We start from the raw sequence: 19,965 nt of genomic DNA on the forward strand, positions 1-19,965 counted from the left end.
GAAAGCGGCGGCGGGCGGCGCGAGCCTTCGCTGCCCGGTTCCGCTGTTGCTTCCTCACAGACTGCTGCTTCCTCACAGACTGCTGCGGCGGGAGCCCCTAGGAGCCCTGCTCCTCAGAGAGTTGCTTCACAGCTCGGCTGGCCGCCGTGGCTGCTGAGCCGCCCCGGTCCCGCAGCCGAACGGCCCTCGGGCGCTCACGGCGCGCTGAAGTGCCTGACGGGCGCTGCTGAGGAGAGGCTCGCTGTGGCGGTTACCTCACGGAGGTGCGAAGCTGAGGCAGGACTTGCGCCCACAGACTCTCAGCTTCTGTCAGGGGATAGCAGGAGAGGGTCAACGAAGTGCCTTACCGGCTGTATATCCCAGGTGTTCAGAGTACCGGGCTATGACTGGTGTCCCGGTCCCGAATGGTCACTGTGAGGCCGGTTTTGCTGGGTTTCTTCAAACCCATGAGTAACAAGTTCGATTTCAGTCAGCCAGGAGCTGAAGTGTCCCTGGGGCCTTGTGTCCCTGGGGCCTTGTGTCCCTGGTCAGGCCTAAAAGAAAGCAGGCTCTGCACCTCACTCGGTAGCTTCTGAAATTCGGCAGCCGTGTCCTGGGCGGAGGGACCAGTCCTGACACGCAGGAAACTTACTTCCCATCATAAACCCCTCAGCAAAGTCTTGAGTCTGGCTATACCTTTTATTCTTCCTCCGCCAGCATAGTCTGATACTTAAAAAAAATAAATAAATGGCGTTCTTGAGCACTGCTATTTGTGGCTGTCTGAAAGGAGACAGAACTATTCATGAGGAGTGTTTAGGTAAAGAGACTGAAAACAAAATTGTGTAGAAATAGGTAATAAAAAGCATAAACGAAGGTAAACAGAAGTGTGCTTTGCGTTGAGCTCTGGGAGAACTGCTTTTTGTTTAGTTCTGCCGTGTTTGTTTTCTCAGGTCACTACTGCTCTTCGAATCAAACTGCTCTAAGCAAAATGCACCCCGGAGGCGGGAGGGGGGAGTTGCCTCAGCAACATCGTGTAAACTCAACAGCCTCCTGTAGCACGAACAGCCTGCAGAAAAGCCTCTCTCATTAATAAAGTACTAAGTACTACGTGCTCCGCAGTCAGAAAAACGTGCTGAAAACAGAACATTGAAGTGTGTTTGAATTTCTTGCTGTCCAGCAAAGGAAGAAAGCCGTGAGCTAATAATGCTCTGTAACTTCTCTTCGGGCTGCTGCACCTCTTTAATGTTTCTCTGCTGAAGCACACGGTAAGATACTGGTTATGCCTTTTTATACAAACTTTTCTGGTATTATTTTGAAGGAGCTTTTATGTATCCAAAAGAAATTCAAAGTTTGGAGACATTTGCCATCTAATATGACTCTCAACAAGCTAGTATAATAGGATACAAATTTTCATAGATAATCTGATGTTTAGCATTAAAAGGAGAAATCAGGAGTGTTGGCTTCTATAGATACTTTACATTTTTTTTTTTTTATGACCTTGGTCAGCAGCTATAAGTCACTGAATCCTTCTCTGTTTCCTTGTTTGTGAGCTGACAGTACTGTCTGAGGTCTGGCTGTTACACAGTTGTAAAGTAGTGCACATCCCTCAAATAAAGTGTTGTTTACAATGTTGAAAAAAAAAAAATCCAGGATAAACGCACTAATCTCTTGGGAAATGTCTGTATGCTTCCAAGCAATTGTATTTTTTGCTAATAGAATCAGTAACAAAAGCCTAATTAATTTCCTGGCTACCAGCATGGAGTGGCAAAATGCTACTGAATACATCAAAACCCACACAGGCCTTTCATTTCCACTGACCTCTGGAGTGACTTTGAAATGGAAAATTCTTATGCACTATAATCAAACTGCAATGATTATTACTTTCTATGTGTTGCAAACATCTTGCTATAAGTAGTGTTTTCTTATGTTTTTTCCATATACATTAGTAGTACTGCTAAGAGCCCTGAGCTCAGCTGCAAAGGGAAAAAAAAAGGTATTTTTTAATAAACTAAGAATAGATGTTTATGAGAGGGGAAAAAAAAAGATTGCTAGGAGTAATAGCCAAGGTTGCTGTTGGGAATAACTTGTAATAAAATCTATAATAAATGTTGAAAATATTATGTACTACTGTCCTAGTTTTTAACTCAGCTAGCAGCTGAGACTTGGCAGGTCAGTTATGACAGAGAGGTTTTCTCTTCTCCCTAGTGTAAGGGCAAGCAATGAAGTAAAAATACATGTGAGGACAACAGGAGAGAGAAATTAGCAGCATAAGAGCCACTAGGTCCCCTATTTTTCATAGTTCTACCTATCTATGCATATAATAAACATAATTTTCTATAAAACATACCTTTGTTTTAGGCTGACATTCAAATAATTTTCTAATCCAGCTTTATTTGACAGCATATAAGTGACAGTTACACAGTATTTTTGTGTGAGGGGAGGATACATTGCTGCAAATTAAGCTGCTGATTCAAATGCCTGAAACAGGAACATCTTTGTGAAAGATAATTGTTTTAAGTGGACCTGCCATGTGTTTCTTACGTGATTAATTAGATGTCATGGTTTGAGGGGTTCCAGGTTATTCCAGAGTCCCTAAGAAAACTACAGAGACCAAGATCCATCCCAGGGGACAAACTACTTGCCCTCAGACATTGTGATTATGTTATTCAATCCCATAATCCTGCAAATACTTTAAGCATCAAGGTCAATTCATTCTCTTTTCTCCCTGCCTCTCCAGCTTCTCCAGAGGGATTTTATCTGGATAACTAGGGAACCATGTAGGAGGTCCCCTGTAGGCCAGCAGTCTTCAAGGCCATAGCCTACAGTGAATTTTGGCCTATTTGGGACCTAAACGGGAGGCTATGGAGAATGGGAGAAAATGAACACTGGAGTTTTGGTGGTGGTTTTTGTTTTGATTGGTGGGAAGGCTTTTGGGGGAATTCTTATGTATCCTGTATCTGTATTAGGTGTTATGTATCTTTTCTTGCACAACTTTAAATACAACCCTTCTGCATTTTCATCTCCAATTCAGTGAGAGTGTTATTATTTTACTGCCCTTAGTCTGTTGCACTCTCACGCAAAAAACTACGACATTAGGAGCACCCATTGCTGCATTGTATTGATACAAAAGAATAATTCACATTAAGAAGAGAGATGTTTATGCTATGGAAAAAGTTAGACCCAGTTCAATAATATTGTTAAGAATATACCTATGTAAAAGATATAAATGGTCATATTAAAATTAATATAATAAATTATTGTAGCTTGCTAAGCTGTAGGGAAAAAATCCATTGTAGGCAAATTATTACATAATTTTCTATTACAGACTTTTTAATATTTCTTTCTAGCACCTAGAGCTACCCAGTACAAATATTTGACACTATAATTAATGTATATTTAAATGCATATTTATTTTAACTCATGTACATTCATATATATAAAATATAATATTAATTTAATGTACAATATATTGCATATTTTATGTAAGACACTGGGAAACATTTCAATATGCTAATATTCCGTATTGTATTTTCTTTTAATCATTTCAATTTGCTTTCTTTAATTACATTATATGTTCTTGTCACTTGAGAAACAAAGTTCACCTTGTTTTTCAGAAAGATCCTAAATCCACGAAAACTATTGTGAAAAATTTTCCTTTAAAAATTTGCTACCTAGAATTCCAGGTCTTCAAATCTTTTGACTTCACCCTCTCATGTTTCTTCTTTAAGAGTCTGAAATTTGTGATTGCTCTGTGCTGCTTGTCATTATCCTCTTACAGTGTTGTTAATCTTTGAGTTTGATCTTAACAAAGAAGGGTGATGCTTTTGTAATTCTTTCAGTAGCTTACTCACGATGTTCAGGAACAGTGTTAGCTGCAAGCAGGATCAATATTGCCCACACAGTGTTAAAGGTGGTGCTTCAATTCTTTTACCAAAAGATATAATCTTCCTCAGAAATAAACACTTTTTAGAACAGCTGCTGTTAGGAATACAGTAGATAGTTTTAAAATAAGATTATAATGAATTCAAAATATATGCAATGTTTTATTTCTGAAACAATCTCAAAAATCAACATGCCACATTGAATTAAGATAATGAAGAATTTTACACCTTTAGATAATTAGATTTTTTTTTTAATGTTAAAAAAAATTAAATTTGGAGAGTTTAAATAGCTCTGTAAGATGATGCAAGCACCTGTGCTTGATATGAAAAAATAATCTACGTGTTCTTCCCAGGTATATGCTTTAAGATTTGAAGTGTTGTGGAATCTTGATTCCACTGAAGTCAGTAACAGCTACTGGATATCTGAGTTTCCCCAGATATATTATTTCCTGCAAAACCTGTAGTATTATGTTCCACTGCAACTAAACTATTTTCATACAACCTGTCTTGTAGACTGTGACTTTGCTGTCAGTTTGGACAAGTACCTAGCTGTCTGCTCTTACTTCCCCATACAACTGTTAATGTGAGATACTGGATAAAAATATGTAAAGAGAGAAAACACTTGTTTTAATTTTCTGAAACCAGCTTTTTCAAGTGTTCATTGTTTGGCTTTGCTTTTGCGGGCTTGTAGCTCTCCTCAGAAATCCCATTATGTTAAACCAAAAATAGAAGGCACAATTTGCACAGTCAACATTACCTTACTTCTGTTTCTAACTGAATTTTAAAATATAATTTCTAATATAATTTAGAAATATAAAAGTATAATTCTGAATATGCAAGCAGTTGCTTATGGATGAGTTATCTTTATATGGAATCATCTGAGTCTGGAAAAATTATCAAAGAATTATTCAGGAATCCTGATGGAAATCTCTTTTAAGTCTTTCATGTAGGTGTAGAGAGCTCATATATCCTCACAGAAGGCCAACGGTTTACAGTGCCAGACTACAGATGTACATGATAGCTTTGTTATTCATTACCTTGAGCTACTATTATGTCTTATGTCTCTTAACAACCAGGAGTTAAAATATCGAGTGTTTGTAATACTAATTTAGAGTAAGCTTTAAGGTATGTGCTCAGTTTTGGGCACCACAATGCAAGAGACATGCGGAGGTGCTGGAGTGGATCCAGCAACAAAGCTGGTGAAGGGCCTAGAGAATAAATCTTGTGAGGAGTGACTGAGGGAGATGGAACTGTTTAGTTTGAGTAAGAGGAAGGTGAGGGGAGACCTCATTGTTGTCTACAACTACCTGAACGGAAGTTGTGGAGAGGTTGCTGCTGGTCTCTTCTCAGAGGTAACTGGAGATAAAACAAGGTGAAATGACTTCAAGCTGAGGCAGGGTAGGTTTAGGTTGGACATTAGGGAAGACTTTTTTCATGGAGAGAGTGGTCAGGCACTGGAATGAGCTGCCTAGAGAGGTGGTAGTCACCCACCCTGAATGTGTTTAAGGGTTATTTGGATGTGGTGCTTAAGGATATAGTTTAAGGTGAATTTGTAGAGTAGGGTTATAGGTTGGACTTGGTGATCTTGAGGGTCTTTTCCAATCTGGGTGTTTCTGTGATTCTGTATTTGGGTTTTATAAACGTAGTACAATTGTAATAATATGTTTTTCTAAACATAGAGAGGTACTAAGACAGAAGTTACACTCATGATTAAGATAGTGATTTTAGTACAAACCAACACAATAGGTTTAAGTGAGAAACAATATTCATTAATAATAATAGGTAAACTGTCCTCACTGGTGACTCTTACTAATTTAGTCAGATGTCTAGCACAAGTCACTGAAAATCGATGGCAGCACAAAAAGCAATAATATAATGCCTGCTTAATTTTATAATGTGTATGACCTACCATTGTAAATGCTCATAGATAATGCATTGCCATTCATGTGTTTGTGAGTTTGTAACAGGTCTGAGATAAAGTGTGCAACTCATACCTTGTTGATGTCAGTGACATAATTTTTAATGTTTTCAGTCTGGACACACCGACTCTGTAGAGAAAAATGCCCAGCTGAGTTTTGAATGTTTTGTAAGAGACTGTACTCTGGGACACTTGCTTCTCTGTGTACTTAGTTATTTACTTATTTAGTTGGGGCAATTAAAGAGTCAGGAATTATAAAATATGTAGTTATTTTATTTCATTTCCAAAAAGGCCCACCCACAAACCATATACCAACTAATTAAATTTGGGTTCTAACTCGTACGGGAAAATCCTTGTAAGGATTGCTTATAAGCAGTTTAGTAATTTAGGAAAATCAGAAAATTGGAACAGTTTAGCCACAAAATGGCTTTGCCCCTAAGGCATTCCAGAGCCTTAGGGAAAGTCTGTTCTATTCATGGCAGTGGAGTAGAATTCAGAGATAGTCCCTGGCTCCTTCATGGCAGTGTTGGAGCTGCTCTGCATCTTGATAGACGTTCAGAGGCTTTTAGATCTTCCCAGGTTCTAGCAGGGTTCTGGGAAAGAGGCAGACAATCTCTGGCCTGATCCTGGTTTCTCTTGGCACAGAAGTTTGCAGAGGTGTAGGCAGGATCTCTCACAGATGTGCAGAGAGCACAATGTTGGTGGCACTTTTCACCACGTCATGAGGCACTTAGTGCCTTCTCCTGGTAAGTTTGAGGCACTTAAGTTTCCAGGTAGTCTAAGCCCAAAACATGAGGCCTAAGCTGGTCTGAAGCACAAGGCAAAGCACATGTTGTCCAAACCAAGAGCACTGAGGCAGAGCAGAACACAGAGGAGAGTAGCACACAGAGAGGCAGAGACAGCACAACTGCTTGCAACTTAGCTCAATTTATATTGTTCGCCCAAGTGTAATGGCTCCTTTGGCCACAGAGATTTGCCAGTCAGAATGGCTTTTGCAGAACTGACCATATTAGGTGAAACCAGGGCTTACTTACCCTTATTTGGGCAAGACACTAACAAGTACCTAAACACCTATGGGTTCCTGTTTATCACTTTGGGAGGAGACATAATGGCCCAAGCCTTTGTTTTCCTCCCACTCTTGCTTCCCCCATCAGCAGAAGGGTGGGACAAGACAGGACATATTTTAGGCCTATTAGCCTTCCACAACATTTACAAAGTAGATTATGTACTTCTCTGAAATGTATAGGAAGATTCCATCCAACTTCATGCTTCTATGGAATAAGCTATCAGAGACATTTGTTGAAGTTGTAGGGTAAAAGTTATTCTGTGCTCAGAAAGTTTTGGATGTAGTTTTGATCAAGAAGAGAAAGATGTACATTTAGTTCAGATTTGGTTTCTCAGTAATATGTGAAAAATGCAGTTATCTCCCAAATGTGAAGTGTTGACTTTCTGGTCCAACAGGAAGTTGTTCACCATGAGGGTAGTGTAACACTGGAACAGGTTGCCCAGGGAGGTAGTTGAAGCCTCATTCTTGGAGATATTCAAGATTAGGTTCTTCAGGGCAGTGCATAACCTGATCTGATGAAGTGGTCCCTGTTCACTGCAGCAAGGTTAGATTGGATGACCTTTGGAGGCCCCTTCCAACCCGAACGATTCTACAATTCTATGATCAAAAAATAACACTGACAGCTCTCATGTCCTATTCTACATTGTATACATTTTTGGTTCTAGCAATAAAAACTGTCTGAATGTTTGCTTCTGTGTATTCATAGGATGTTAAATTACATCATTCTTGGCTATTTTAAGTACTTTTTAAATGTTGATTTTGTCTTATGTCTCTAATGAAATATGAAGTACTGCTTTGTACATGTGAATTGCAAATCAATAAATCAATTAACAAAACTTTTTTCCCCCAGGTTTCTGGACCTTAATACATCTAAAGACAGTATGTCTGATAACCAGCAAAAGAACAGAAGCAAAGAAGGTAGTCTAACAAAAGCTGATAAGTATCAAATATAACATGTGCAACTGGAAGAAAAAAAGGACAATGTTAACTTGTCAAAACCAAGCAACCACCAAAAACAATTAGAGTCAAACTCAAGAGTTGTTTTCTGCCCTTGAAAACCCCTGAGATTTGTTTTGGTTTAAATATCTTTCCTATTTATAAATGCTCTTCTTTTGCAGAACTTCTGTCAATATTTTTCTTATATTAATGTTCTGTTGAAATAGGAGCTGGAAGTGTTTTTTTTTTAAATTTTAGATATTCTTTACTTTTACAGTACATTGAATTAATACACTTACCTAAATAACTAAAGAGAAGTTTAAATTTATAAATTTAAATTTCAAAAAAATTCTAACAGGAAGTGTGCATGGGTATCTTATTGAAATGAAAAATGCCTTTTTTTTTCCCTCTGATAGTCACTTCCTGTACTTCTTTATAATAACATTTCAATGTCTGAAAATAACTGTTTGCATTGTGTCACTGTGTTATACAGCTTTTCTGCAAATACTAATGTCTTATTGCAGGTCGTGGAAGTGTTGTTGATCTTCAGAATGCAGATAAGATAATCAAAAAAATGGATCAATCGTATAAAGCTCTGGAAAAAAACAAGTAAGTACTATTAATATTTAATTTGCAGTCAAGTATGCAAAAATGAAGACAAAGCAGGTAGCAGTCTGTGAGTAAGAAAAGATTTCCTGAGTGCAAGCTGTTATGTATGGCTGTATATGTTGTGTAGTGTTTCAGTCTTTCCATTGTCAACTATGGGCCATTGCTGGAGGCAGGATATTGCATTAGATAAATTATTTTGTAGAATATGAAAAAAGCATAGGATGTGGTTTTACATCAGCATTTGACTTAGTAAAAACAAATATCTTGCATACAGCTTTAGGATGAACCTAGACAATATTTTTCTACATTTTTTTAGTCATTTATCTTTTTCCATATTTGAATTTTTCATTCATAATCCAGGTGGCAGAAATCTGCAGCTTGTCTGCACAGCCTCTGTTCTTTAAGGCAGGCCATAGAATATTTTTTGAACAACAAAAGCACATCTGGCCTTTAGAATTCTTCTGACACCCTTTCCTGAAGATCTATAAAAAATATACACTGGAAGCAATCAGGTTTTGCCAAGAAGGGGAAGATGTGTAGTATGTTTTTCCATTCCTGCTGTTCCTTGGTTTACATTGTTTGCCATCTATTCCCTCTCAATCTCTTGCATTGCTATTGGCTGCTTCTGGGGAGAGCCACAGCTTCCCAGATGAACACTTTGGGATCTTACATACTTTTTGTTCTCCAGTCTGAGAACAAGGCTCCTTCCACTTATTTTCACACTGTATTTTGGTTTTTTGCTTTTGTCTTTTAGCCAAGTAGCACCAGCATCCAGACCTTGGCTGGATCAACAAGTGGCATGTTTTCCAAGCAAAAATCAGCTAGCATCACAGACGAGACATCATACTTCTTTACCTTTCTTCCTGAAGAAAGAGAGTGTAGAGGATGGCTTTGACTTCAGCTTTCTGCTACAAGCCTCGTGCCCAAAATCTGACATTTCAAAATCATTTATGGATCTAAATAATTCCCAGATAATTAAAGCGCAAACACAACAAAGTAAGTTCAAATATGAGTCATAACTTTTAAATAAATAATTCTATATCAAATTAGGTGGCACAGCTTTAGAAGTCCTTTCTCTTTAAACTTTAAATTGTCTTTATGTCTATTATCTATTTACACCTATCTGGCTTATGCAAAGCAGACTTCAGCAGTGCTGGCCCTCCTCTTTCATTAGATGTGTGTGCGTATTTGTGAAAGGAGATAAAGAGAAGCAGTGACAGCTTTCATGGTTCCTCTTATGCTATATATTGAAACTATACAGAAACACACAGAAAGTGTGTTTCTCTGTATCTGGAGTGGGATGTCTCTTTCATTTTTTCCCCTCATACTGGAAATATTAATTACCCACATATTTAAGTTGGCAAACATCAGAAATTAAGGTGAAGTGTTTGTTTACATTATTAGAGTACTTTAAAAGCACTTTGAAACTACTTTTAAATGATCATATTTTATAGTCTTCTATTGGAAATAGGATTGTAAATTTTGGTATTGCAAATTTTAACTTGCAACTTCTTCCTGCATAGCAGATTTATAGTGTAGTCTTACAACCACACATCAGACAGAATCTTGGTCTCCAAATCCCTAGTTTGAAATTAATTTATAAATGAAAATTGTAGTCTCTTTAAAAAAAATCAGATTAACATTTCATTTGTTTTGATTTTTAAGGGCTAAATATAACAATGCTCAAAGCCAGGAACAGGAGATCTGAGGTAAGATGGTGTTATGTATAAAATTGAACACAGTTGAAAGAATTATATGCTTTAAAAGTCTTTAAAAATGGAAGTACAGAAGAAGTGTAGGTAGTTTGTTGTGCTTAGTCTTCAATTTTTTATGAACCTGAATTATTTTTACATATATTTTGTGGGTATGTATGTGTGTCAGCAAATCTTCAGATGTGTATCAGCAATTTGTCAGTAAGGTATAAATTGCATCAGGGATTTTGGGGGGCTGGAGAGTTGGAAGTTCAAAAATATATAAGACCTTTTAAAATAGAAATATGGAAGCTAATTTAAAGTATGCACATCTCATATGTTAAACATGTTATGTATCTAGTTTTGCTAAATTAAAAAAACCTCTTGTATTGAGTGGTAATTTGAAATAGAAGCTGAGTTGGAGACCAGTCTTGATATTAGATAATTGCTGAAATATTTTTTTTAAGTCTTAGGATTAAACATATTTCACATGAAATTGTGATTCTGTGAAGTTTTATGATAAGCATGAATAGGATTCCTGACTAAAATTTGGTCCTTACAAACTAGCAGTTTTACATGTATCAGTGCATCACACCACATGGGCTTTAAAAGGTACAAAAGCTGAAATATACTGTTTTTAGAAAAAAGAGAATTTGGTATTTATGGATATAAATAATAGTTAATAATCCTTTATACAAAAGACTTAACTCATTGAGTCAGTTCTGTGCTGTAGTGAACCTAATACAGAATACAACAGTGTTCATAGGAAAAGAAGTAAAGTATGGAAGTAATAGCAGGGTTTTGACAGAAGATTATAAAAGGGGCTCTGGGAAAGAAATAAAACATTTCAAATGGCAGAAAATGTTTAAGAAAGGTAATTTAGCTGACATCAGTGTGACTTAATACAGATTTATTTCATGTCTTAGGCTGTGACAGTTTCTAGAGGCATATTATTTGGGATAAACTGAGCATTCATATTAATGCCCAGCAGCCTAGACAAAGCCTTCAGAACCTGTATATTTGAAGCCAACACACATTGCTTTTCCTGGCACATTCAAGCCTCGGTTTGCCCTTGGAATGCAAACAAAAATTTCCTGCAGATTGCAAACGGGTGTTGAAAATAGACATGCAAATGAGTACTTGAAGCATATGACTGTGTGATTATTTCTGTTGTGTTCATCTGCATAAAAATGTACAGAATATTCAAGCTTATTTTTCCTCCATTTCCTATTAAAGGAAGAATAGAAATACTATTTTCAGAAAACTATTCTCTGTGTTCAGCTGAGTAGTCACAACAAAGAACTCAAATACTTAGATCCCTATGCTTTCAAAGATACACAACACCTTTTAACTAATGGAATGGGAGAAGGGAGGAATAATAAAGTATATCCATCCACCGCCAACAGATTTCTCTGTTAGCTGCCAGGTCAAGATGACTTTTGGATAGTGAAGTGCAGACTCTGCTGTTTTCCTATGTGTATAAAACTCTGGGCTGTATCTGTGGCCCATACAATATAGTTTATGGAGTTTTCTACTACTACACTAAACATGTGGAAGATCTGTGTGTTTAGATTTATAATAATGTCTTTTAAAAATCTATAAATAACTTGTAGGAGTTGTTTTCTCCACAGATAAAATAACATTCTATCTTAACAGTCTAGATTTCACTTTTAAAAAACATTACTTACATGAGATGTAGGTTCATTTGGGAGTATTAGTACTGATGTCAGCATGCTTTAGAGGGTACCATGAAAAGGCTTTAATTACCAGTGGTGCTTCTGCTCAGTAAGAATGCACAGCAAGAAACTCTTGCTCAAGAGGACATTGACCAGCCTTTGAATTCATGGAATCATAGAATTGTTGGGGTCGGAAGGGACCTCATGGATCATCTAGTTCCAACCCCCCCTGCCATTCCTCAAGCAAACATGCTTTGTGACATAAGACATAGTTAATAACTGACAAGATGATTTGTATGTGTGGATAAAGCCCCTGCCATTCCTCAATGTGATGGTTTGGGCTCTTACCCGCCCCCCCACACTTTGTATTTGCCCCAGCTCACTCAGACGGACCCTGGGAATATAGATGAAGCAATTTATTTACAGCTAGCAGAATTTACAAGCAGCTATTTACAATGTATACAGTTATATACAATTATATACAGAAATATACAAAGGATAAACAATACAAAAGCACAACTCCCCTCCCAGAAACTTGAGTCCTCAGGAGGGGCTTTCAAACCACCCCAACACCTCCCCTGGCCCCTCTCAACCTTACCCCAGTTCTCAGGAAGAAGAGAGGTGCAGCCAAGAGGTTAGGGAGCAAGGTTAGTAGAAGCAGGGTTAATGAGATGTGACCAGGTCTGAAGGCAAAGGCAGAAGAAGAAAACAAAATGGAGAAAGTTTACTACTTCTTCCCAGAGCTCTCAGCGAGACTGTGAGAGAAGTTGACATCAATTGTTTTTCATTCCACTGCCCGTTATCTAGTTCTTTTACCAAAACATTCCAGCTTGCTTCAAACTAGCACACTCAAGCAAACATACTTTGTGACATAAGACATAGTTAATAACTGACAAGACGATTTGTATGTGTTGATAAAGCTTCTTAAAAAAATGTAAGTCATGGAGAATGGCTTGTGTGTTTCAGCAAAGGATCCAACTTTCTGCACTATAAAATACATAGAAATAATTCTGGATGTGAGAACATTAATGCATTTTCTCAGAGTTTTGATATTACATTTCTTATTAAGTTAAATATGGGGATATGTAAGAGAATATTTTTCCTCAGTGTACTTTGTTTCTAGTGATTATGTTTTACCTGTATCTGTTGTATAGCTCATTATTAATGGTTTCTATGGAAATTACAGTTGCATTTACCACCAGTGACATTTCAGCCTGTAAGAACAATTCATCTTGCTCTGCTTGAAGATAATATTGTCAAAGAAAGCACCAACATGAGTAATATTCTGAATATTATGAACTCTGTTCCTCAGCCTGTAAACTCAGTTGCTAAATTTTCTCAGTGTCAGCTAGGCAAGCTACTAAAAAGGCACACTGAAAAGTTGTCATGCCTAATTGTGGCCACTATTTCTGATAAGTTCACTCCAGCAAAAGACTTGTACTACTTCAGCATGAGTAACTACTGTAAATACCCTAGCAACAAGAAAGAAGGAATTCAAAGCAATTTGAAATGGAGGGAAGCTGATGCAGCTACTAATACTGAAGAGAATGACCAGATGACATACCAATTTTCAGTGGCTTGTAAGAATGTAGATCTTAAGACCCAAGCTGGTTTCTATAATGGCAGTCATCCTTACATGAGCTCCACTCGTCCTCTGATTAACTGTAGAATATTTAGAGCTCAGACAACATTTACAAAGTCAAGCAACAGTAATGCCTCAGGAGCTGGCAATGAGGAAGGAAGAGCAGAGAATTGCTGTAGAACTAATGCTTTAGGAGGAGGGAATGTCAGAGAGACAATACTGAGTTATATAACACGTGAAGATGCTGAGAGTGAGAACTTTGTACTCATTGATAATGATTTAAAATCTTCCTGTAAAAGTGAAGTGATAGAGGCCCACCATACCTTAGAAAATAATTCTATAGCTCCAGTAATTCCCAGAGTAGAAGTGAAAGATCCTACTGGAAAAGCAACAGAAAAAAGTATTTGTCTCTCTGAGTTTGAAAGGGAAGAAGAAGCAATGTCAGAAGTAACATCGAAAGACCAAAGTGAGCTTGTGCATGTTGTTCATGTTAAATTCTCTGAACATGAACCAGCTAGGGAGCCACACACTGCTAAACAACCTGCCACAAAAAAGAATGTCATTCGTAGCCTGCCTCCTCATGTTACTCAGACCTTCAATGTTCTTGCTCGCAAAGAAAGTGAAAAAACTAAAATAAAGATGAACAAAAATAAATACACATCAAAATCGAAAATGAATAGAAAGATGAAAGCATCTGAAGACTTAATTGTTTCTGATGAGATTTCAACAAAACATAATGCCAAAAGTCAGATTTGTCCATCTTTGGGACGGCCACGTGTGGAATCTGAGACTTCACTACAGCATCGACTGCCTCATTCTCCAGCAGACAAAGACCATTTTCCTCAGAGTGCTCGGAAACTTAAAAAGCAAAGTTCTTCCTGCAATTGCAAAAATTCAGCTCTCTTAAAGAAACCTGTTCCTCCACTCTCTCTACCACATGCACACTCTGCTTCAGGTTTTATAGATCTGAAATACAGTGATATGTTCAAGAAAATAAATTCAAGTGACCAAGGCCCAGGGATTTATGAAATGTTTGGAACTCCTATCTACTCTCACATGCGTGAGCTTGACCAACCTGAGAACAGATTTTACGGAGACGTTTGTTCTGCTCCATCTGGGAGATGCACTGCTAGGACCTGCAGATATTCTAGCAGTAAAAGAAGAGAAAGCAGCCAAGTAAGAAATGCTCCAAAAAGAGCATGTTCTAAGTCAAAGAAGACCATACCTAGCACTAAACAAAAGCAGAAAGATTTAATTACAAAGGATGGAAGGACCAAACTGAGTGACAGCAACACAGAGCAAGATAATGAAATAATTTCAGATTCAGATTTTCAGAGAAACACTTCAAGGAGCATGACATTGTTCCATGAAGACACAGTTCACCAGCTTATATTGTTAGAAGAGCTCTCACAATCAGCTAAGCAAAATAAAAGTTTTTCAAACTCAAACTTATCAGCTATAAAAGAAGTTTCTTTGGAACAGTCTTTAGATGATTGGGATGTTTCCAACCATCAGAAAGCTTCTAACCATAGCCAAAATCTCCTTCACTTCAGAGATCAAGAGTACAGAGAATGCGTTGCTCTAAGTAGCAGTCTTATAACAACAGACCAGAATGTACCCTGTTGTGGGGTGGATATGGATGGCTCCAAAGGCCTGGAATCAGATGAGGCCTCCTTCAAGTCTACAAATAAATGTGCAGCAATGCCCTTTTCAGATGGACTGGAGCATCAGTGCCCTACACACACACCTCAGAACAGTGGTTTGGCAAAGGAATTCACTCAGCATTCAGTGATTCAGACAGAAAGCATTGCAAGCCCCAGTTTCCAGACAAGTCAGGATCTTCTGTCTGGTGCAGATAATAAAGATGTGACTGATGAGTTGCTCTATTGTCTGGCTGAAGAGTTGCTAATGCTTGAAGAAAAAGACATCAGCTCTCCAAGAACAGAAAATACAAGTTCTAAAATGCAAAATACACATATTAAAGAAGAAGAAAATACAATGAAAGGAGACAGACCAATAGTAAATAATGCTCTAGAGAAGGTAAAAGTAATTTCTTGTAACTTGCTAGCTCCTTTGAGTGATGCTTTTAACACAAGTTTGGATAAAAGATAGGAAATACGTACTTGTTGACAATTAAATCTCTTTTCCTTGGGCCAGCTGCCCATTGATTCTTCCAGTGCTCAGTTGAGGATACCCATGGTAGAGATCACTTGGGCCTAAATGATACTAAACCATGACAGGAATAGCTATCGATACATTGTGTGGTTTGTTAGGATAAACTGAGAAATCATAGTGAATAAAAAGCAGAGGTTATTTTAATTGAAGAACATGTATAAAAAAGTGCTGAAGCAAGAGTGCTCAAGCAGAAGCTCTTGAGATCTTGACACTCAAGGAATAGGAAAAGATGCTACAAATAGTTCTTGCCTATCCAAAAGGGCAATTTCCTTGAATCTGAGTACAACCAGATACTTTTCTAGAAATTGGCTTGTCAGATAGACGTAAGGCTAATAAGTAATGTTTAATCAAAACTTCAAGCTCAAAATTATTACATTCTGGCCTACAAATCACTTAAAAACCTTTGTCTACTGAGATGCTGCTCTACTAGTATCACTGCTTCTTGGGCCTTGTCTATTTAAATTAACCAAAAAAAAAAAAAAGTAATTTCTTTCACTGCATGCTGATGTGCATCCTTATGCTTCTGCAGACACAGGTGCCAATTATATCTGCATTCTCACTTCTTCTAGAGAGGTCCATGTCTAGATGGAGTAATTATTGCCATCCTTCTAAAGCAGTGGTTATATTCAACATTCAGCTTAGCAAACTGTACCAATGTGACAAAGAAAAAAACCAATGTAGTAAGTAGATGTATATCCTGTTCTTTCCAATTCTCCTTCTGACTGTCTTCCTGTCAATAGGAGAATTTATGATGCCACAATCTGGTTATGCACTATTGTAGTATATACTTGAAAATATTTACTTAGTATATCAGTTGTATCCATGATCTGAGTAATTAGTATATGTAAATCTGTAGAGAAGAATCATGCCAGGTAGAATCAACTCCTTTTAAAAATGTAAGGGTAATGATAATACAGAGCCTTTTCTTTTCCTTCCTCCTTTCTCTACACACTGACCATGATCTTTCAAGCAAAGTTACAGTAACACCTTTTTGGCATCAAATGAAGAAAGTGACCTGCTAAGCTCTGAGGAGTCTGATAAATTAATAGGAAGCAGTTTAACTTACAAAGACCCCATCGTGTGGACAAGAGGTGAAGTCCTTGGAAAGGGAGCCTATGGCACGGTAAGTTAGGGTTTGACCATGCTAAGAGATGCGGTGGTCAACTTTGAGCTACATCTTATAAATGGCTGTTGTCCCATTCATCAAAATCCTGTTTGGATTATGCAGTGGGACACAAAACATGACAAACACAACAATAGTATTTAAAATCAGTAAATAATCAGTTTTATTTAATGTTTAATTTTAATAAATGCTAGTTTCATTTTAGGTATACTGCGGTCTGACAAGCCATGGGCAATTAATAGCTGTAAAACAGGTTGTTTTGGATACATCTGATCAACTCACTACAGAAAAGGAGTATCAGAAGCTTCATGAGGAAGTCAATCTTTTGAAGACATTGAAGCATGTCAACATTGTAACATATTTAGGAACTTGTCTGGAAGACAACATTCTAAGTATTTTCATGGAGTTTGTTCCTGGTGGCTCTATTTCTAGTATTATTCATCGTTTTGGTCCCTTGCCAGAAATTGTCCTTTGTAAATATACAAAACAAATTCTACAAGGTGTTGCCTATTTACATGACAACTGTGTGGTACACAGAGATATCAAAGGCAAAAATGTGATGCTGATGCCAAATGGTGTAGTGAAGCTAATTGACTTTGGCTGTGCCAAGCGTTTAGCTTGGGTAAGCCTCAGCGGCACACAGAGTGAGATCCTTAAGTCTGTGCATGGAACTCCTTACTGGATGGCACCAGAAGTTATAAATGAATCTGGATATGGAAGAAAATCAGACATCTGGAGCATTGGCTGCACTGTATTTGAGATGGCAACAGGAAAACCACCACTGGCCTCTATGAATAGGATAGCAGCCATGTTCTACATTGGGGCCTACAGAGGACTGATGCCTTCCTTACCTAATCGATTCTCTGGCTCTGCAGTGGATTTTGTGCATGCATGCTTAACCAGGTATGTGTTTTTTTAACTGAAAAATGAAAGGGAAAATGCAGATAGTTCGTTATTGTAGAGATTGTTGATGGGAGCTTTGGTTACTTATTACATGGTGCATATGATTGCATTGTAAATGCAGTTTAATCAACATTTCAGCTTTGCTTTTTATAATGGTTTAAAAAAGCCCTCAGAAATTTTCTTTCTGTAGGCATATATATATATATATATATATTCTCCCCCAATTATATATGTTTTCCCCCCTAATTTTCATGTAGAAAACTTTGAGTTTTAAACAAAATGTCTGCTAAGTTTCTTTGATGTACCTTGCTGTTCGCTTTCACATTGGTGGAGTCTGGCCTATGTCAGGCAAATTGTTTTGAGATCAATATTCTAAATGAAAGAAGTTTCACTTAATTCTTACCTTCTTCAGTAGAAAAAAATATTACCAGTGGCAGTCCATGAAATACATACTTATAGGAAACATAAGGTTCTCTGTATGAAAAAAAAAACAACCAATACTAGCATACACCCATTATAAGAATTATTGTTGTCATGTTTGTTTTAAATGTCACCTTTGCCCCAGATGTTTAAATGGACTGTTAATTTGGAGATCTGACCTCAGCAGGTAGTCTTTATAAAATTACTTGCAGCCTTTTACACATCTCTAAAGACCAGACTTGAGCACCAGAGTGAGAGACCTGTTTAGTGGATATAGTCTTGGAGGCAGGAAACCTGATGTATAATCTCTGGGTCACAATTGTTATGGTATGGTTATGGTTCCTGTGAGCTGTATAACAATAATCAGAAAAATGATGGACTGTGTAGAGTGACATCATATATACTTTGATTCAGAGACAACAGTGTTTTAAAGGTAGAAGGAATTGTTAGGTAGAAAGAAACATAGAGATACAAAGCATTGACCTCTTCCAGTAAAGTCTTTGCTTTTTCATAAGTCAGGATGCACCTGTGGTGGCAAACTTTTAATGTATGGTCTCACCATGTCCTACATATAATTGAATCCCTTATCCCATCTTCCTCATTAGTTTATTATTTAAGAAATCAGTGTCCTATACTCCCTTCTCCTCTGTTTTTTCTCCAACTTGAGAGTTGAAAAAGCCCAAAGCCCTCAGCTCTAGCAAGCCAATATTGTACTTACAGTCTTATAATTCCGTATGGGCTCCTTAACATGCCTGATACTGATTGGAGGTGACAGAACAGCCTCATTGATGCAGAATTATTCAGAGTTTTGCAAGGAATGTAGAATTTAGAATTAGTTCTGTAATAATATTTCAGATTTATAATTCATTACTTCCAACAGTCTCTTGCCTTAAATCTTGCCTTCCTTTCTACCAGCTTTATAAAAAATAACCCTAAAAATGAGTAATGAGTGGAGAAATGAGAAGGAATAAAAGGGTAGGTTTGCATTTATGTTTTACAGACAGTTACATCACAGACATGCATATTTATTTTCTGTACTGATTTTTCAAACCCTCAATGCAGAGATCAACATGAACGCCCTTCTGCTCTGCAGTTGCTGGACCATCCCTTTGTGAAAGGAAGACAGTGAATTTTTCAAATCTCTTGCCAAAGGAGTATACATTTTCCATATTAAACATTTCCATTTGTGAAAAAAGACCAGAAGGAACTGGACTTGAAGTGACAGCAGACATGACTAGAGAGCACTTGTGCACAAGGTGTCTCTTATTAGACAGCAGTATGATTAAAGCAATGTTTTTGGTAATGTTCATTGGAGTGGGCATTCCTTCACTCTGAACACAGGGCCACATTTTGGTATTTGGAAAGACTTCAAGAGAAAAAATTGCACATCACTGTCTCTGCCATGTGACAGGCAAGGTAAGGTGGAATGGCAGTTTGTCTGTGAAACCCTATGGAATATGTGTTCTTGGCAGAAAGCATTGCAAATGCTAGAAACTTTGTGAACGCTCTGCATGAAGCTCTGCTCAGACTTGCAGATGAGTCATTAAGTGTGCCTGTGATGATCCCAGAGGAACCCCAAACTATATAGCTCCATTGGCATGAAATCTACTGAAGCTTTTACTTAGTGTGCCCTTTCATTTTTAACTGGTTTTGCATACATTTTTCAGTTGTTTGTTAAAGGTACCATATCACTATGAAATGCTGTAGTGGTAATCAGAAGAGATACCTAAGTGTACAGGTGTGCATCTATTAATCTTACATCATTTCCTAATGTGTCTGGAATTATAAATCTAAACTTTGAGACCTTTTTCTTAAAGCATCACAGAAGGGTCTGGGTCAAAAGGGACCTCCAAAAAGTCATCTAGTCCAATCCCCTCTGCAGTAAGGGGGATATACTCCCCCCTGTACCTGTTTTCATCACAGACTAGCCTATTTTCTGTGTTCAGAGGGATGTGTTGAAATTCTTACCCTTCTGTTTGCTGATACAGACCAGCAAGAACACTGAA

General features: G+C 37.6%; 1 protein-coding gene across 1 annotated transcript; it reads left to right on the top strand.

Annotated features, from left to right (window-relative positions):
* Positions 1-71: 71 nt before the first annotated feature.
* MAP3K19 (mitogen-activated protein kinase kinase kinase 19) lies at positions 72-19,266 on the top strand. The gene is made up of 10 exons (XM_064155764.1): positions 72-263; positions 930-1,244; positions 7,695-7,762; positions 8,305-8,389; positions 9,144-9,385; positions 10,055-10,098; positions 12,943-15,378; positions 16,484-16,636; positions 16,842-17,539; positions 19,022-19,266. The coding sequence occupies exons 3-10, from the start codon at positions 7,726-7,728 to the stop codon at positions 19,086-19,088; spliced, it is 3,762 nt and encodes a 1,253-aa protein (XP_064011834.1). The 5' UTR covers positions 72-263; positions 930-1,244; positions 7,695-7,725; the 3' UTR covers positions 19,089-19,266.
* Positions 19,267-19,965: the final 699 nt, after the last annotated feature.

Source organism: Pogoniulus pusillus, chromosome 2, assembly GCF_015220805.1.
Source record: "Pogoniulus pusillus isolate bPogPus1 chromosome 2, bPogPus1.pri, whole genome shotgun sequence".
In the NCBI taxonomy this organism is placed as follows: domain Eukaryota; kingdom Metazoa; phylum Chordata; class Aves; order Piciformes; family Lybiidae; genus Pogoniulus; species Pogoniulus pusillus.